Raw genomic sequence first — 19,144 nt, 5'->3', positions numbered from 1 at the left:
TTCATCAACAAGTTAGAATCTCAGTGGTCTGATTTTTTTTTTTTTTTTTTTTTTTTTTTTTGCAAGGACTTTCTCCCACGAAAAGGTCTCGAGGGCCAGGCATTCCGGTGGCTCCTTCATTCCTACAGTCCACTGCCTTCAGATTTAAACTCTGAAACTAGCTCTGGCTGGGTGGGGTGTGCATGTCTTTCATCATAGCACTTGGGAGGTAGAGGCAGGTGGAGCTCTATGAGTTCAAGGCCAGCTTGGTCTACACAGTGAGTTCCAGGCCAACCAGGCTACATAATGAGACCTTGTCTAAAAAGAGAAAAGAAAGAAAGGGTCTAGAGAGATGGCTTGGCTCTTAAGAGCACTTGCTGCTCCTGGGGAGGCTTCAGGCTTAGTTCCCAGCATCCATCCACATGGTACTGTTTCTAACTCCAGTTCTAGGGGAACTAATGCCCTCTTTTGGTCTCTATGGGCACTAGCCCATATCTGGTACTCAGACATGCATGCAGGGAAACACCCATACACATAAAATGTTTTTCTTCAAATGAGCCCCTACCAATGACAGGATGAGTTTCCACAATACCTGGGCTCTTCCCGGGGCTCCTCCAGGCATCTGGGAGGTGACACCTGGGTCTCAGTGCTCTCAAGAGTCTACAGAGACTCCTTGGAAGCAGAGGGACAGCAGGGCAAAGCTGATCAGCTACTGACACTGTTGGCCATCTGTGTCCACAGACCACACTCTAAACTCCAGCCTTGCCACTAAGCTCTGTATCCTAGGTAGGCTACCTCCCTTCTCCAAGCCCATTTCTCTGGTCTGTAAATTAGAGCTACCACCTTCCCGTGGAGGACTGTTAAGGTTATTCACATAGAGGTAGAACAGTTAATTAGCTGAGCAGGTACTGGAGAAATGACAGCACCCCACCCACCCCGCCCTTGTTATCGCATTCAACACCAGACTAACCTCCTGCCGTCCCCCTTCTGAGCCTTTGTCCAGTGCTCTGCCTGGGCCAGGCCGGTCTTCCTCTGGTTGTGTTTTTCTGGGTTGGCCCTGGGAGGAGCAGTCTGCTGGTACCCATTGGTCCCATTCTGTTCTCCCAGGCCATAAGGTGGCACCCCGTTCTTCTCGGCTCGCTGTGGCTGTGCTTGCTGGCCTCGGGGCCCACCAGGTAGATCGACAAACAAGGCATCCTCCTCAGCTGGCAAGTATGGGGACCTGGCCTTGCTCCTGTCCCTCCTGCCCTCCAGTGGGTCTCTTTGAGCACGGAGGCGTTCCTCCTCCTGCTCCCTCCTGTTGAAGCCATAGGAGTCCTCATAGCCTCGACGAGGACAGTCTCTCGAGTGCCCAGGTCCCACGTGGCCACATTCTTGGCAGGCGTCAGTGTGGTTGGCCTGTGGCATGGCCTGCCGCTCCACCTTGTCCACGTCCCTGTAATGGCAGCAGCACATTCAGCCCACAGCACAGCCGAGACTTCCCGGAAACATTATCTACTTATCTCAGAACATCCCTCCATCCCTAACCCAAGCTCAGTCCTTTCTCCTACTGTCGGAACCTGGCTTAAATACCACTTCTTCCAGAAAGCCGCTCCTGACACACTCCTCAGTGTAAATGGGACTATGGCCTGACACCATCACCACACTGAAACGGCTGCTCCAGAGCCATACTCTTTAGTTTCTGCCACCTACTGTCTTTCCACTCATGGCCCTCACCCCCACCCACAAGCCCGGCCAGTTTGAGGAGAGGTACTGGTGACAACTAAAACTGTGAGCTGAGGATAGAGGAGGGGCTCTGTAACACTGGACAGTGTTCTTCTGTCAAGGCCTGCCACACTGAAAGCCTCCTAAGGACAGGTCCTAACCTAGTTCTGCATGCAGCCCCATCACTCAGGACAGAACAGTGGCTCACTGGAGTCAGAAGAAGACACTCCAACAAAGATGGGAAAATGAGCAGGAATTCAGATGGGGCATTAGTCTAGCTGTGCTCCAGGGTGAAAAGGTCCTGCCCTTCCAATACAGGGCTTGTATGATGGTTTAGCCAGGACTGTTTGCGCTTTGACCTGGGAGCACACAGCAGAACACTCCTGTATTTAAACCATGAGGATCAGAGCCCCAGGACCACCCAGAACCTTGGCTCTCCAGGGTGAGTGCAGATTAAAGCTAGTCTAGGGAACAAGAAAAATATAATACCATACACAGTGGCTACTTCTTGTTGTATGCGGATCTAACTGTGGGCGCGCAGACCCAAGCAAGGCAGTCACACTTGCCACTGTCAATGTTCGAATGCCTTCTCCACAGAAACCCCAAGTTATGCAGAAATAAAGTTTCTCTGTACTTCTCTACTGTCTGTCTGTCTGTCTATCTTCTCTGTGTAGCCCTGGCTGTCCTGGAACTCACTCTGTAGGCAAGGCTGTCCTCGAACTCAGAGATCCACCTACCTCTGCCTCTTAAGTGCTGGAATTAAAGGCGTGTGCCCCCGACTTCTCTACAATTATTTTTTTAATTTACCTACTTATTTTGTGTGTGTGTTTGGGTGTGTTTGAGTGTATGAAGATATCATGGCGCATGTGTGCAGGTGAGAGCACAACTTGCAGTAAGAATGGAGAGCCTTTTACCACATAGCTCCTGGGGATAGAATGTAGCACACTCCTTAGTGGGGAGTGCTTCACCTGCTGAGCCATCTTGCCAGCTCTAGGTCTCCTTTTAAAACAAGGTCTCAAGGAGTCCAGGCTGGCCTTGAACTTGCTATGTTACTGAGGATTGGCTTGCTCTCTTGATCTTGCCTTTACAGGATTACACCACCACACCCAGTTTGTATCTCATATCTGAGAGACATCTCACCTCCCAAACCTATACTTCTGTCCACTGCATGTCTGACAGCATTTCTGCCTTCATTTGGGCTCACCCTTCCCCACTTTGGGTCCACCCGGTTTAGGTGCTGCTGACTTTACTATTTCTTGTTCTGCTATGGCTCCAAAGTCTCAGGGCCTGGTTCAGGGGGAGACAAAGGGCCAGACCGTCAGTCCTCGGACTCTGGCTTGAGCTCCTGCTGTCCTGTGTGAGGGGTTGTTTGAAATGGAAGCCAAGAGCAAGAAACAGATGGCAAGTAGAGGGAGAGAAACAGAGCCCTGAGGACTCAGCTAAGTTCTCACATGTACCCACACCCAAACCAGATGCATTATTGGTCCTCCTGGGTGTGGATCAATAAATTCCCTTTCCCGTGTGCATGGATGCTGGTTTATGTTACTCACACTGCAGAGGTTGTTAAAGCTCATTAGAATGAAGGATTGAGGTAGTGACTTGAGGGACCTGCCACTCCAGCCCAATGGGTCTATATGTCCTGGTGACAGGAAACACTCAGGGACTTATACTTTAAAAAAGCAAGGCCGGGCGTGGTGGCACACGCCTTTAATCCCAGCACTTGGGAGGCAGAGGCAGGCAGATTTCTGAGTTCAAGGCCAGCCTGGTCTACAAAATGAATTCCAGGACAGTCAAGAGCTACACAGAGAAACCCTGTCTCAAAAAACTAAGATAAATAAATAGATAGATAGATGGATAGATGGATAGATAGATAGATAGATAAAAATAAAAAAGCAATTCCTGGGCTGGTAAGAGGGCTGTGCAGATACATACTTGCCACAACTGGAGTTCCATCCCCAGAACCCACATTGTAGAGGGAAAGAATCAACTCCAGGAAGCTGTCTTATGACTGTCACATGCATACTGCACACACATACACTGAGACACACATGAAATAAATATTACAGTGTTACTGTAAGCTCAAAGATAAGAAATTCTGCTCTGGACACTTGAGCAGTTCGACCCCTCGCCTCCTCCTCCTCTCCTCTTTGTCAACCCCAGCCTTTGAGCTGCCTGCCTTGACCTTTATCCTCATCATGGTCTCCAATCATTTTTTTTTCCCCCGAGACAGGGTTTCTCTGTGTAGCCCTGGCTGTCCTGGAACTCACTCTGTAGACCAGACTATGGTCTCCCATCCTTATAGGCTGTGCTTCATGGCTACCTCTGAGCTGGTGAAAGTCCAGCTGCCTTCTGGGTCACCCCTGGTAGGGTCACAGTTGTTCTGTATTTTCATGTGCTTCCACTACCAAGTGCTCATTCCAGCTGGGAAACCCAAAGACCTGTAGCTTTTCTTTCTTCCCGCCCCGCCCCCCTCGGGGGTGGGGGTGGAGAAACAGGAGTCTCATGAATCCCAGGCTATCCTCTAACTTTTCTGTCCCTGAGGAGGCCTGCCTCTACCTCCCAGGTTCTGGAAGACAGATCTGGCTTATGCTATGGTAGCACTTGAACCCATGGCTTAGACCTCCAGACAAGCAAGCCTTCTATAACCTGGGCTTTGTCTCCAGTCTCCAGATGGATACATCTTCTTATTATGCACACTATAAATATAAGCAGTCAGACAAACATACCACGATCATGGAGGCATCAGAACTGTTAACCCTAAACCCATGGAGTTTGTGGGTCTGCTCTTCTTTTAGAGCTGATTTTGTAAGAGTAAACTCTGGGTTTTAGTGTGTGTATAAAGAAAGATGGGCCCTCCCACGTGTGCAAATACTTCCTGGAAATCAACTTGAAGGGAGATGATGACTTCTATTCAGATGAATACCAAAATACCCTGCAGAGTAAACATCTAGGGAGTGGCGGCCGAGCAGTGTCTGCTCACTTGCTGTGCCACTCGTCTTACCCCTAAGACTTTGGGGTTATGAAGCTCCTCATCCCCGTGGCTTCCGGACTTAAAGGGACACTTTTATGCCCAAAATGTTCAGTCGGTGGCTGCAGGTAGGAAAAGCAGCGCTTCCTACCCCATAGCCCTACATGACTTCAACATTTAACAATTTACTAAATTAGGGGCCTTAAAACAAAACAAAAACAAACAAAACCATTTTCTCCTGTCTCCCTATATTCCCAGCAATTTACCATATGACTTCTCAAATCACAAGACCTGTCACAAAAGAAATCTTCACAGGCTCAATTTAGCACAATGGGTTAAGTATGCCTTCATTGGGATGACTGTCATTCAGAGGGCTGGCCACGGAGCATAGGTGTCTAGAGCTAAGATGGCACAAATCCTTCCCAAACGGGCTGCTGCTGGAGTACTGAGCACTGATCCCCAGTCTCAGAGGTAGGCAAGCTCACAGCGAGCCCATCCTGGTCACCATCTATATAGAACTCTGTATAGAAAGACTGAAGAGCTGAGGCCTCGCAGTACCTGCAAGGCATGCAGCTTCTTTCACTCTGGCTAGGGCTCAGCATTGAGGAAGGAGCTGCTGAGAGCAGCGGGGATGGTAGTCACTTTCTTCTTTCCAGCGCTGAGTTAAATGGGACAACCCCCCACCCTTGTCCCAGGGGAAAATCTCTCACCCCACGGCCCTTCAACTGGCTCACTTTACCAGAATTAGCAACAGAGGACCTGCCTGGGTTAAGGACGCTCTACCTTCAGCTGCTCTCCCCATGAGTCACAAAATACACTCAACAATGTCCCTGCCGCTTGGATAGGAGCGGCAAAGGACAAACTCCCCTGGGAAGTTTTATGGATCGAAAACTCCACAGGGTCTCGGTCAGGGTCATATATGTTTTTAAGGCTGATGCTACCATTGCCACACATGCAAGGTCCCACTGTGTGCCAGGAACTTGACAAGGCCCATCTCTCACCACTCACAGGCATACACATAGGCAACATGGCATACACACAAAAAAGATAATGCTACAGTAGAATGTGAAGGGTGCATCAGCCAGCCTGGGTGATGGCTACTGGTGTTCACTCACTCCCAATTAGAAGGCAAGAGTTGTTCCAGTTTTTGAAAGGGAAGGAACCTTGAGCAAAGATGATGGAATTTTAAGAGTTAGAAGCAAAATAGGTATAATTTTCCAAGAAAAAGTTTAAGATCTTAAAAGGTAAGGATCCCTTCTAAAACTGATAGCTGGAATTCTTCGGGTAGAACTAGAGAGGTCCAAATCTTGGCTAGTGAGAGAATCCTCACACGTCCTGAGCACAAGGCACAGCAGTCACACACTCTCCTGCCTATAGCTTTCTCTGCTGGTCTTTATTCACTTCTGGGGACCCAAGTGATACTGTTGAGTCCAGTGGCTCTTGCCTATGATCTCTGCACTTGAAAGGCTGAGGCAGGAGGACTACTGTGAGTTCAAAGCAGCCTGGGTTATAAAGTAAGATGCTTTGTTTAAAAAAAAAAAAAAAAAAAAAGATAACTTGACTGTTTACACAGCAGATCAAAAAACACCAAAGATTGGTAAGACTAACAACAGTGAAGACCTATGAGCCAACACTCACAAGTGGAACACACCATGCTGCTTAAGGGACAATTTGGTGGGGTTACATAAAATAAATGGGGTCAATCTGAAGACCTCACGTGTGAGGAGCTGTGGAGGGGTTTTAATATAGGGCTATTTATAGCAACAGCATTAGAGAACATTCCTGAGCTGGCCAAGGCTCTGCACCTGTCTGAATGCCCAGCACAACCACATGGTAGACACCGCCCTATGGATGCCACACCGGTAGCCAATTAAACAGTCACCAGGGTTTGGATGAGGTTTTCATTCCAAAAGTCAACGAGTTAGAAGTCTGGTTCAAGTGTGATGGGAGTAAGATGGGCCTTAGTGTGCCAGGTCGAGGCAATTAGGTCAGTGCAGATGCCGCAACAAAAGTAACTGATACCAGTGTCTCTCTTACAGGAGCTCCCATTATGGTGTCACTTGCCTTTGATACAGTCCAAGTAGTGTGTGTGTGTGTGTGTGTGTGTGTGTGTGTGCCCGTGGTAGATTCTAAACCCTGTTACTTAGTCTTCTGCCTCCCAAACTGTGAGGTGATTAAACCTTTTTTCTTTATATATTACCCACACTTTGGTATTTTGTTATAGCAGAATACAGACTGATATAGTGATCTATGTCTACTGGTATTAAATAATGTAGATCTTCTTGTTCATGTTTTAAAACAGCAAGAAAGCCAGTGAGATGGTCCAGTCTGCTACCAGTCTTGACAACCTAAGTTCAATTCCTGGGACCCACTTCATGCAAGGAGGGAACAACTTCTGAAAGTTGACCTCTAATGTCCACAATGGTGCCATGGCATAAGTATTCACACACACACACACACACACACACACACACAAACCCACTACATAAGTAAAATATAATAAAAATTTAAAAGTAAGAAAGAAACCTACATGTACCTTATACATCTATTCCATGAATAGAAAGTTATTTTAAAGGATATCAATTTACCTGACATGTGATTTGGAATATCTCTATCCCTTCTACTGCAAATAAGAAAAGGTGAGAACGTGTGTGTGTGTGTGTGTGTGTGTGTGTGTGTGTGTGTGGTTCCACGGCAGCCATGGCCCTTAGACGTTGTCTAGTGACTTGTGTTAGCATTTGCACCTTCTCCTCCTAAAGCACTTGGTCCAGTACAGACTTGAGAGAGCTGAGCATCCTACACACAGCATGAAGGTTGGAACTGCAGCCCTAGGGCATTTCCCTGCCTTCCGCCCAGGGCCCCCACCAGGACTGACCTCCTCAGTGATGAGCGAGACAGCACCTGCGCAGCCTGGTTCATTGCCCTGACCCAGGCGTTCATGTCCTCCAGGGTGTCGGCACTGAAGTAGTAGGTCCTCATGCCCGAGTGCTCCACCTGAGAGCCCGCTGAGGTGGTGCTGTAGATGAGTGCCCTCATCCCCGTATGCACAGCCTGTGAGCACGAGGACAGACAGATTAGCACACATTCTCTACGGGAACAAGACTAAGGAATACCCTGGCTGTCTTCCCGCTTCTAGATGAAGCCCCAGGGTCAGCCAGTTTGTCTCCACATCTGAAAAACGTCACAACCTAGATGCTACTTTCTCACTACTGCCAGATCCAGAGACCGATATGGGTGCTTCAGCTATCTAAAGAATCAGCTATTGTCTTTTCAGAAAACACCATGGAACTGGGCAGAGCTGATCAACATCTGACTGGGAATTCTGGGAAGCCTAGAAAAAGGCACAGGGGATGACCCCTGGTTAGCACCTTGGATGATTCCCATCAGAGTCCTCTGCCCAGGGGCTGGTGAGATGGCTCAGCAGGTAAAGCACTGACTGCTTTTCCGAAGGTCCTGAGTTCAAATCCCAGCAACCACATGGTGGCTCACAACCACCTGTAATGAGATCTGACGTTCTCTTCTGATGCATCTGAAGACAGCTACAGTGGTGCACACCTTTAATCCCAGCAGCAGAGGCAGGTGGATTTTTGAGTTCAAGGCCGGCCTGGTCTACAAAGTGAGTTCCAGGACAGCCAGGGATATACAGAGAAACCCTGTCTCAAAAAACCAAAAACCAAACCAAACCAAACCAAAACAAACCTTATTTATAATAAATCAATCTTTGGGCCGGAGTGAGCAGGGACTGATCGAGCAGAGTTGACCGCAGTTGAGTGGGTTGACCGGAGAGAGCGGAAGTCCTAAATTACATTCCCAACAACCACATGAAGGCTCACAACCATATGTGCAGCTACAGTGTACTCATGTACATAAAATAAATAAATAAATCTTTAAAAAAAAAAAAAAGAATCCTCTGCCCGAGGAGGCAGGGTCTGCTCTTAACCTCGCAGTGAAAACCTCACCCAGGCTGCACAGGTATAGAAACGGGAAGGCTGTCAAAGTACCCACTCTGTGGCCCCTGGCTGTGGCCACAGTTTTAGTCTCTTTGTAATCCCAGCAGCCTGGAGAGGTAGGCACAGACCTGGTTTGCAGATGAGGCAAATGGATCTGAGGGTTCAGTAACTCTCCCACACAGCCCATCTGGGAATAGATTCTGAGGGCGATTACTATCCCTAAACACTGAGGGTGATTACCGTCCCTGGACACTGAGGGATTACCATCCCTGGACACTGAGGGCAATTACCATGCCCGGACACAGAGGGAGATTACCGTCCCTGGACACTGTTCATTTTACAAACTTCATGAGAAAGGAGCCTTTCCGATTTTGTTCCCCACTCCATACCCAGGAAGAGCAGGCACAGTGCCCGGCATAGACATGTGCTTACTATCTGTTGAATATTTGAATGTGAGTGAAGAGTTTTAACCCTGGTCTGACTCCCAGCCCAAGGTTCTCTGTGTAAAGCTCATGGTCCCATGGAAAACTGAGATTCACCTCGATAATGTGGACTGAGAATAAACGGCAGGCCACAGCAATGACCAGCCAGAGAAAACAGTTATAAACTGTTGAGTGGCATGCCTTCAGTACGGATGAACAAAACCTCGCAGGTGAGTGAGGCACTTACTCCTCCCCACACTGGACATCCCAGCCCACAATGCATACTAACTACGGGCCTATTTATCCCATTAATACATCTGAGTCTACCCAGCCCAGTGCCCAGAGATACTACACAAACTTGGTTTGCAGTCAAGGTCCCCACAGTGGCAGAGAAATCTCCTATCCCCATTTTGAATGTCTTGGGTGTCCTTTTGGTCCCCTCTGTTTCAGCAAGCAGGAGCTATGGCAGTAAAACCAACAAGAGACTCATGCAGACTTCACCACACACCAGCAGAAATCTTTAGACAGGTTTCCCTGGACCATGAGGCCCAAGATCTCCGCCATGTCTTCCCTTCCTTCTCTGCCCACCACAGAGCATTCTGGGGAAATTTCTTGCCCACCAGTCACAAATGCGGCAAGGGGGTGGGGGTCCTCCAGTGCAGTCTTTTGAAAGAGCAAGTCACTGAGCTACAAGCACCCTCAAAGGCAGCCTTGGCCAGCTGTCAGCCTAGGGCACACTTCCGGCATGCAAGTACAGTTTTGCAGCCCGCCGGCAGATGTGCCACGGCAAGAGCGGCCGCCACAGAGGAGTCATGCACAAGCACACAGGACCTTGTTCTCTCGTCACGTGACAGCAGGCTTGTGCCCAGCTGCTCACCCGAGGACCAGGTGTCCAGCTTCACTCTGCCTGTGCTGAGGCACTCGGGTGCTCTGACTGTGAAGGTAAGAAAGACACAAGTTCCTCTGTCACCTGGTCCAGTGACCCAAACCCAGAATGCTTTGTACTTTGTACAAAGGAACATGGCCCAGTGAGAAGTCTGGAAGCTGATCCCTTCCTCTCTGCTCTGTGCTCCTCAGCTAACACAACCCTACTTTATATGACTGCACCCAAAGGAAACTGGAATGAGAGTAAGAAGGCATTGGCCTCCAAAGCATGCTGCCCTAGAAGATGGCTGTGCTAATAAGACACTAAGAAGGAAGCCCACCTCCACCCCCCTTAAATCCTAAGATCAAATTTCAGGACAGCAAGAACCTTTGGGTAACAAAGGCACATCCAAAGGCCACAAACTGACTGACACATTCTCAGATGTGTGCCCTGCCCAATAATTCACCATCTACGAGTGCTACCACATGAGAAGAAGCACCACACTAGAAGGCAGAGGACAGCCTTTTACAGGGCTGAGACCACTCAAAACCACTTCTAAGAAAACGCCGGTGGATGGGCACCGCAATGTAACAATTGCTGCCGAGAGGTTAGCGGCTGCAGCTCCCTGGGTAATGACACTTGCTCTAGGAGCATCAGGGCCTGAGTCTGAATCCCCAGGACCTACAGAAAGCCAGGTGTGCCTGTGTACATCTATAACCCCAGTGTTAGGCATTGGGACACAGAGACAGGTGGATCCCCAGAGCTTGCTAAACAGTACCCTAACCAAAATGGTGAGCTTCTGGTTCAGTGAGAGACTCTATGTCAAGGTAATAAGGGACACATGGAGAAAGGAAGACACCTATGGTTCTAAATTGTACATACATACTTATTGCAGCCACTACACACACACACACACACACACACACACACAGAGTCTGGGAGGTTGTGAAAGAGTGTGGCCCAGACTCATCTGAGATGGACATTCAGACAACTCCTGGATAGGAAGACAAGGCGCTCAGCCTCCGAGAAGCACAAGCCCTTGGTGTACAGGCTCACGGATGCAGCCAGCATGGCTGGCACGAGAGAGCAAAGGGGAGGGTGGCACATGGTGAGGCTATGAGGCTGCCAGGGCAGGGTCCTCAGGGCCTTGCAGGCCACATTACGGGTTTATATTCAGTTAAAAAGGGAGCCAAACTGGGCCAAACAAGATCAGACCTTGGAAAGACCACTGGATGAAGTACAGAAAGAAGGAGAGAGACCACAAAAAGATGCTTTCTCAGCATCCTCTCACACCCTGCAACGCAGTGTGAAGATGAACTGCACACAGCCACGATAAACTCCCACGATGCCACTCCAAAGGCTGTCTCTCCTGGTCCCTAGTCATTTTTCTGCAATGATACCCAACCCCAGTGTGACAGATTGAATGAAAAACATCCCCATTGGAACACTTAGCTCCAAAGCGGTCCTGTCTGATGAGGCTAAGATGGTGCCCCCTTGTTGGAGGAAGTATGCTACTGGAGGTGGGCTCTGAGACTAAAAGCTCAAGCTACTTCCAGTTCCCACTGCCCTGCCTGCCGCACCTCCCTGCCATGATGAATCCATCCCTCTGGAACATAACGCAAAATAATCCCTTTATTCCATACATTGCTTTTGGTCACGGTGTTTGCCACAGCAACAGAAAAATCACTATACCCACAAAGGGGAGACTTCTTGAAAAAGACTCGGCCACTAAAGATAATTTTAGAAGCCACTGAACAAACATAATTGTTTCAGAGCAGCTCCTGAGCTACAGAATAGAAGAGTGGCTGGGGTGATGAGCTTTTAAAAAAAAATTTTTTTAAATGAAGCTAGTGTCTCACTATGTATGTAGTACTAGCTAGGCTAGAGCTTACTATTTAGATCAGACCAAGCTGGCTTGACTTACAGAGATCTGCCTGCCTCTGGCTCCTGGATACAAGGATTAAAGGTGTGGGCCCATCAAACCCAGCAATGAGTTTGTTCTGTTTAAGTCATTTACACATTGTTAGTCTGTGTCTGAGTCCTTCTTGCTTCCTAACTTCCTTTTCCTGTCCACAAAAGCAGCTGCATCATAAAGGTGTTTCTGAGAACATTGTTTGAGACGGGAGAACAATACCTTAAAGGAATACTTGCGGCTTATTCGATCCTCTGGGGCCACTGGGGAGATGACATAGCTGGGCAGAGGGATGCTCCCGAGAACAGCTTCCTCTCGGCTATCTTTGGATAGAAAAGCACATCACAACAACGTTCTAGGAATCCTATCCAGGCTGTCTACCGAGACTGCACTGGCACCTTCCCTCGCACCAAATGCTTACCAGCACCTCGGCGCTAAGGGTCGGTACCACAGAAGAGAGGCTGAAAGGGCAATTTTCCCAAGGGCAGACACAGGCATGTGGGCACTCTTAGCTCATCATGCCAGTGAACAGGCAGTATGTCATGTGCTGTGGAACATCTTCCCTCACTATCCCCCTCACTGCAGAGTGACAGAGTTGGCCCTTGAACTCATACACTCATTCACACGGTTCTTCTCCACCAGACACAACCCTAAACCCAGTGTCCCCACCCTTCTGTGACAGCCTTTGCGTCTGGTCCCTACCCACCTTGTGAGCCTCATCTCCTAGATAATCCCTGCCCACACAGGGTCAGTCCTTCCCCGCTTCTGCATCTAGTACCTTCCTCAAGTGTAACTTTTCTCCTTGTAATGTTTGTCTCCTCCCACACTGGCCAAGGACTACCCATCCTTAGAAGCCAAATGCAAATCCTAGGCCTTCTCGGGATTCCCAGATGACAACCGTTTATCGTTTCCCTTGAAGAACCTACAGACTTCAGTGTCTTCATTGCACTCAGCAAAGCCTACGCTTGTCTTCCCCTTCTGTAGGAGATTCCACCTTATCCAATCCCAGACTGTATGTATGCTCAAATGGGCAATTACACTCAAGTGTCCTGTCCAGTGGCACAGGAGAGGCACCAGAAGGCAGGGAGAGTCCCCTGCTCCCCAGCTCTCTGGGGGCCTCCAAAGTAACCTACATCCAAGTGGGGCAAAAGCCCATGTGACTGTGGGTCTTGAGATGTAACTGTAACTAAATCTTACTTACTTGAATTCAACAATTTGAACTTCTATGGACTGGACTGGTAAAACTGAAGCCACCAGCCATACATGTCAGTGACCACTCTTGCAGGGTAAGGGGCTAAGAAACTCAGGCTGCTGTTGTAACGACTAGATTTGAGAAAGCGCCCATCCGTGTTCTGTAAACATCCTCTCTTCTAGTACAAGGAGCCCTTGGTGATCAGAGGCTGCAGCTCACCTTTATAATAAAACAAGCAGTAATCAGCCAGCACAAACCAGCGTCTTTTCCACAGCCTCATCCCGGAGCTGTCCTGCAAAGCACAGAGAATCAGTCAGGGCAGCCCGCACACTCCAGCCCTCCTCCACTCACCTGAAGCCAATCCCAGAGCTAAGACCTGCCCACAGCCACTCTGTCTTTACATTTTTATCTTTAATATTTATTTTGGGGGCTAGAGAGATGGCTCAGCAGTTAAGAGCACTAATTGTTCTTCCAGAGGACTGAAGCTCAATTTCTAGAACCCACATGGAAACTCACAACCTCCTGTAGTTGGAGTCCTAGGGAATCTGACACTCTACTCTAGCCTCCACAGGCATGCGCATGGTACACAATGATACACGCAGGAAAGATCCCCATACATTCAAAATAACTCTAAAGATGTGTGTGTGTGTGTGTGTGTGTGTGTGTGTGTGTGTGTGTGTGTGTGTGTGTGTGTCTATCCACAGGGGTCAGAGAGCGTTAGATCCCCTGGAGCTAGAGTTACAGGCCATTGAGAGTCACTGATATGGGTGCTAAGAACTCTGCCAGAGCAGTGCATGCTCTTACTCAATGAACCAATTTCTCAGAGCTTCTCTCTTATTTATTTTTTATTTTGTTGTTGTTTTTGAGACAGGGTTTCTCTATGTAACCCTGGCTGTCCTAGAACTCTCTCTGTAGATCACGATGGCCCCAAACGTGGATATCTGCCTGCCTCTACTCCCTAGTGCTGGGGTTAAAGGCATGTGCTACCATGCCCCTTTTATTTTCCTCTTATCTATCTATCTATCTATCTATCTATCTATCTATCTATCTTTAATGAGGTGGTCTCATGTGGATAGTGACGATGAAGTCCAGGCTGGCTTTAAACTCACTATGTAGCCCAGGATGGCCTTGCCCATCTTTCTAATCTTTAGCTTCTACCTCCAGAGTGCTGGGATTACAGGTGTGCCACACCTTGCCTGGTTTATGTGGTCCCAGTCTGTGCTCTCTACCAACTGAACTACATCTCTGGCCCTCCGTCGCTCAATAAACCAATGAGAACTTATTGAATAGCTCCTCTTGGAACAGGACGTTAAACTTAAATTAACTGATGGTTTATAGTCCCTCCCTCTTTCTATGAATGTGTTATTGAATAGCTACTCTTTATAGACATTAATCTTAGACGCACTGATGGTTTATCACAGGAAGTAAGGTTTTCTGGTCTCCTAGAAACAAGTTATTATAACTCTTTTTCTTCTAGAAAGGAAAATTCAAAAATAGAAGTTACCTATGAATAATAAGTTCTTACTAAAATGTGTTTTGTTTTTGTTTTAGAATGTAGGCTATAAAATATCTTCATTCATGTTGATTAGAAAGTGAATTCACATAGTATTGAATAGTCTTATGTTGGGTAATTGAGACAAAGATCTCAGCTAACCATCTCTGTTCTCTACCATTTTCTGTTTCTTTCCATTCAAAGTAAAGATCTGAATTCTCTTTGCAATCAAATTTCCTCAAAACAAAAGTTCATCAAAACCAAACCAAACAAAAAGACTTGGTCACAAGGAAAATAGTAATTTTATACACCAGTTTTCTCCAAGGCCCAGGAGAATCTCAGAGTTGGGTTTAGCTGTTAAACCATCTTTCCTTGGGGCTGGAGAGATGGCTTTAGTGGTTAAGAGCATTTGCTGCTCTTGCAGGGGACATGAGTTCAGTTCTCAGAACCACATGGCAGCTCACAACTGTTTGTTAACTTCAGTTTCAGGGGATGAAATACCCTCTTCTGGCTTCCATGTTCGCCAGGCATGAGCAGTGAACACATCCATACATGCAAGCAAAATACTCATACACATAAAATATAGTCTTTCCCTATTCAGAAGTTTTGACAGTTAAAACAAAAGAAAAGTTTCTAACCCTGACTACAACATGAGGCTTGTTTGCCACCCCCCACATATCCCTTCCACCAACACACACTAAAGTACCCAAACCAAATTAAGTTAATGCTGTCATCAGATGGTCAAGGCCTGCAGACTGGCCAGATGATTTCTGCAGTCTCGATAGCATTTGCCTCTTTCTTACTGGGAGGCCTTGATCCATCCTCCGTACATAGTTCAAATGCTGCTTCCCGGGAAGGCTTCGTCGGCTGTGTGAGCACAGTCTACCCTCTGCTGTAGGTCTGCAAGGCTCTGACCCATATGGCTGGGAGCAGCAGAAGGGTCAGGAGGTGGGAGAATGATTTACCTGACAGGTCTTTCTCCTGCCATATTGCCAACCGGTGCCCTTTACTTAACAGGGCATGTCAGGTAGGATAATGACTCAGATGAAGACAGAAATATAAGAAAAGAGACAAGATGGGAGTGTGAGAGGAGACATAAGACCAGAGGCAGATGAAGGAGCCTCTGGGGCTCCCCTTCTATGGGAAGGGTCTTTGGATCCCCTCCCACACAGTGTACAATGCTCAGGAACCCCTCCTACATATCACACAATGCAAGACTTTCTCACAACTGCTTCTGTCAAATAGGTGCCATTGCTCTGGGCGTTTGATTGGTTTTTGTAGATGCTGGTGGGTGACAGATTAGGGACGGGTGACAGTGTGATGTTTCCCTCTGCCGATGAGGAGTTCCTCAGGACAGGCACCTTCTTATTTACCTCCTCACACCTGCTGTGTGAGCCCTCAAAACATGGGAAGCAAACGAGTGAGGAAATAACAGGAGAAAAAGGAGGGGCCAAGAGACTAGTTCTAGACTTGGGAGCTCAGAGCTGGCTGAAGACCAAAGACAAAGCACGGAATGAGGGTGGGGAGCGGTAAGGAGGCGACGGATGCCGGGGCTCCCGGCTAAATGGATGTGGGGAAAGAAGGGGCAGGTGCTGGTGCTGAAGCACATTCTATTAACGTTAAGAGCTGCTGCTATGGCATCCTGGGTCTCTTCCTGTGCGCCCGAGAGAGGAGTGATGGTTCCTTATTACTAAGACCTGGGGAAAGTGGCTGGAGGGTCAGGGGGTGGGGATAATGAATTTGGCAAATCTGGACTTCCACATGCTTGGGAGCCAGCCATGCATCCCAGGCAAGGAAAAGGTAGCATTTGTAGCCAAAGGACAACAAAGACAGACAGGTGGGACACCAGGAAGACAGGTGGGGCAGAGGGCTAACATGAAGCTGGATTCTGGCTGACTCATCCACTTACACTGCAGGCTGGGTGCCAATCTGCAGGTGCCTCTCCTTCATCTCCATCATCACCCCACGCCCCCACTGACCAGCCCCTGGCCACCCAGAGCAACAGGGACAGAAGTGGTGAAATGGGTCTGAGGAGAGACACTGCAACCCTTGAGCCATCAGCTCACTCATGAAAGAAACGAACAGGTTATTGAGCACAGAGGGCAGAACCCGCCTGCCGCAAAGGAATTCTGGAACAGGAAACGTCTCTAACTGTTCACGGCCTCCCTAGGCTGAGGGAGAAGCAAGCAAGACCCACTCACTCTTCCACCTCACGCCCACATCAGCATCCTCACCTGCTTGTGTAGCCAGCCCCTCACCACCACCGGAACATTAAGGTTCCGACGAATGGCCTGGTCCCTCTTCCCGAAGCTGTGCACTTTACTGCTGGACTTGACGATCTAGGAAAAGCAGACCTTAGTTCTAGCAGCAGGGACTTGAAGGGGCACACACATGCTTCTATCTTAGGAGGGCCGTTGGTGGTCTCTGCCATACTCTAAGCGGCAGCACCCTCCTGTCAGTACATGTTGTTGGCCATCGCATCCCTCCCAGTCAGACAGCAAGCTCCAGACACAGCGAACTTCCCAACTGGTTCACACAGAGACGTTAAAGGATGTTCCATTAAGTTAAGAGCTGCTGCTATGGTGTCCTGGAATGAACCCAAATTTCAGTCCTTGGCTTTGTCAGTTTCTAATACTTGGCTCCCAACCTGGTTTACCTGTCTAGGTCAGTGCTCCTATACTTTGAGCATAGAAACTTGTGGGCATTTCCTTTCCTCAGGCCCGTCTGTCTCTGAAAGCCACCAGGATCTAACACCGTGCACATGTGAACAGGGGTGCTGCTTTCTGAGCACACACCAGAACAGTGACAAATGGATTCAAGAACTAGTTCTGCTCTATCAGCAACCACCTGTTTCCTTGGAAAGAGCCCACCACTTCTCTTGGCCTTCATTTCTTGATCTGTAACTGGGGAGGGATTTCTTATGGGTCCATACCACAGAACTAATGATAATCAAATGGACTTCTGATTATAAAGGGGTTTGGAAAAATACAGAAAGGAAAAGAAGAACCCATGACCAGGAGCTCACCTTGGGTCCAGGCTTGGCCTCCAGGGTGGACGTGGTCCCAGCCGTGGATGTCTCACTGACCATGCTGGACGGTCTTTGGTTTCTCTCTGGCTTCGACATATGTGGGTGTGGCCTGCAGGGAGGTATAGGGGATGGGGGTCCAGTGAGTGCGTGCCAAGCTGCAGAGTGGGAGGCTAAGTCTACGATCTGTTCTAGGTTGGAGCTAGTTGCTTGGCCTTAGAACAACTCAGGTCCCAGTTTTTGGAGGCCGTCTGATCCCAGATTGTAGACTGAAGGCCATAATATCCACTTGTCCCTGTGCTTCAGGACACCCAAAAGATGACATATCACCACAGCCAGATATTCCAGAAAAGGGTGCACACCGCACTATCTGTCTGTGGTCCTAAGGTACCACGCTCATTCTCCTAGTAGGATGCGCCTGGTAACTGCTCAAGGCACACAATACTCTTCACAGACAGAGAGAGACATCATACCCCTATATACATACACCTCCACTTCCCTGACTCCCAAAAGAAGCTGCTTATAATTAGTAACAAGAAATCACTTGTGCACACATCCACACCCCCAGACACACACAGAGGATGCTTACATAAACGCCAGTGGGGCTTGCCTCCCAAAATAGACTATTCAACAAAGAGTCCTATTCTGGGAACACTCCCATTTTTCCCCAAAATAGAGCCATTGGAGCTATTAACCCCCTGTGCCATGCCTGGATAGCAGGAAGCCATGGAGTGTATGTGGAGCCACCGTAAGCTTCCCCACCAGCAGCTGAGCCACATGGAGGCCCATGGCTTGGAGCACTACTCTAGAGATACGGAAGAACAACTTCTCACCTGCCTTCCGCGGAGCCCATATCTGCACCAGTCTTTCCTACACGGGAGTGTCAATGCCTTCACTCAAGCTCAGTACCTATCTTTGAACAGCGTGATTCATTACGGCAAGACCCCGCTAGTTCCACAATCTGTACGCTGTCCCTGAGCAGAGAGCAGAAACCACGTCGTTCCTTGACTGCATTTTGTCTGCTGCTCCAGTGAGCATCAGGATCCAGGCAGGTGATTAGCAGGCAGACTATACTGCAGAGAAATCACTTCAGAAGACTTAGCCTGGACCATGGAAAGACAAAGCTGGAAGATCCAGGCCAGACGAAACTGGTCAGAATGTCCTGTATCACTTACTTGAATATGATGTGACAGAAAAATTCTAGTCTTCACCTAGAGAGTCCATGCTCCCTTCAGGAACTGCCACGGCTCAAAGGACAGGGAACTTTGTAGCGCCCTGAATCACAGCACCAACACTGCCCCAGGCGGGGACTTCTCTGTAGAAGTCGTGTGGCCACTCTACTTCCCACCAGAGCAGGCATCAGCTTCCCAATAGTCCAGCCCTGTGAGATGCTCAACTGCAGCAGATGTGTTTCATACAAGGCAGAAAGCTGGCTGACTCTCAGCCAGGCTCATCCTGAATCCCTGCCCCTGGCTTCCAACCCAGCCAAAATGTTGTTACTGCTCCCTGCTTGGATAGGGAATGTCACCAGGCTCAGCCTCTCCCTTGGCAGAGGCTGTGGCAGCAAGATCACGGCATGGGGGTGGGAAGAGGCTCTGTGAAGCTGCCTTGTCCTCCCTCTGCCTCTAAGCAGTA

The 19,144-nt window shown here is 48.6% G+C and overlaps 1 protein-coding gene across 7 annotated transcripts in view; it reads right to left on the bottom strand.

Annotated features, from left to right (window-relative positions):
- Positions 1–19,144, bottom strand: part of Plekha7 (pleckstrin homology domain containing A7) — a 187,670-nt gene that overhangs the window by 39,223 nt on the left and 129,303 nt on the right. For all 7 annotated transcript variants that reach the window (XM_085841373.1, XM_085841374.1, XM_021166776.2 and 4 more), the window contains 6 exons: positions 17,510–17,621; positions 16,719–16,823; positions 13,212–13,284; positions 12,023–12,123; positions 7,527–7,702; positions 950–1,414 (listed from right to left, as the gene is read on the bottom strand). In XM_085841373.1, coding sequence (XP_085697499.1) covers positions 950–1,414; positions 7,527–7,702; positions 12,023–12,123; positions 13,212–13,284; positions 16,719–16,823; positions 17,510–17,621 — 1,032 coding nt within the window. The remainder of the gene's footprint in view (positions 1–949; positions 1,415–7,526; positions 7,703–12,022; positions 12,124–13,211; positions 13,285–16,718; positions 16,824–17,509; positions 17,622–19,144) is intronic.

This window comes from Mus caroli, unplaced genomic scaffold, assembly GCF_978045245.1.
Source record: "Mus caroli unplaced genomic scaffold, Mus_caroli_1 scaffold_8, whole genome shotgun sequence".
In the NCBI taxonomy this organism is placed as follows: Eukaryota; Metazoa; Chordata; class Mammalia; order Rodentia; family Muridae; genus Mus; species Mus caroli.
The sequence above is the reverse complement of the archived record's forward strand: the minus strand, read 5'-3'. Positions and strand labels throughout refer to the sequence as shown.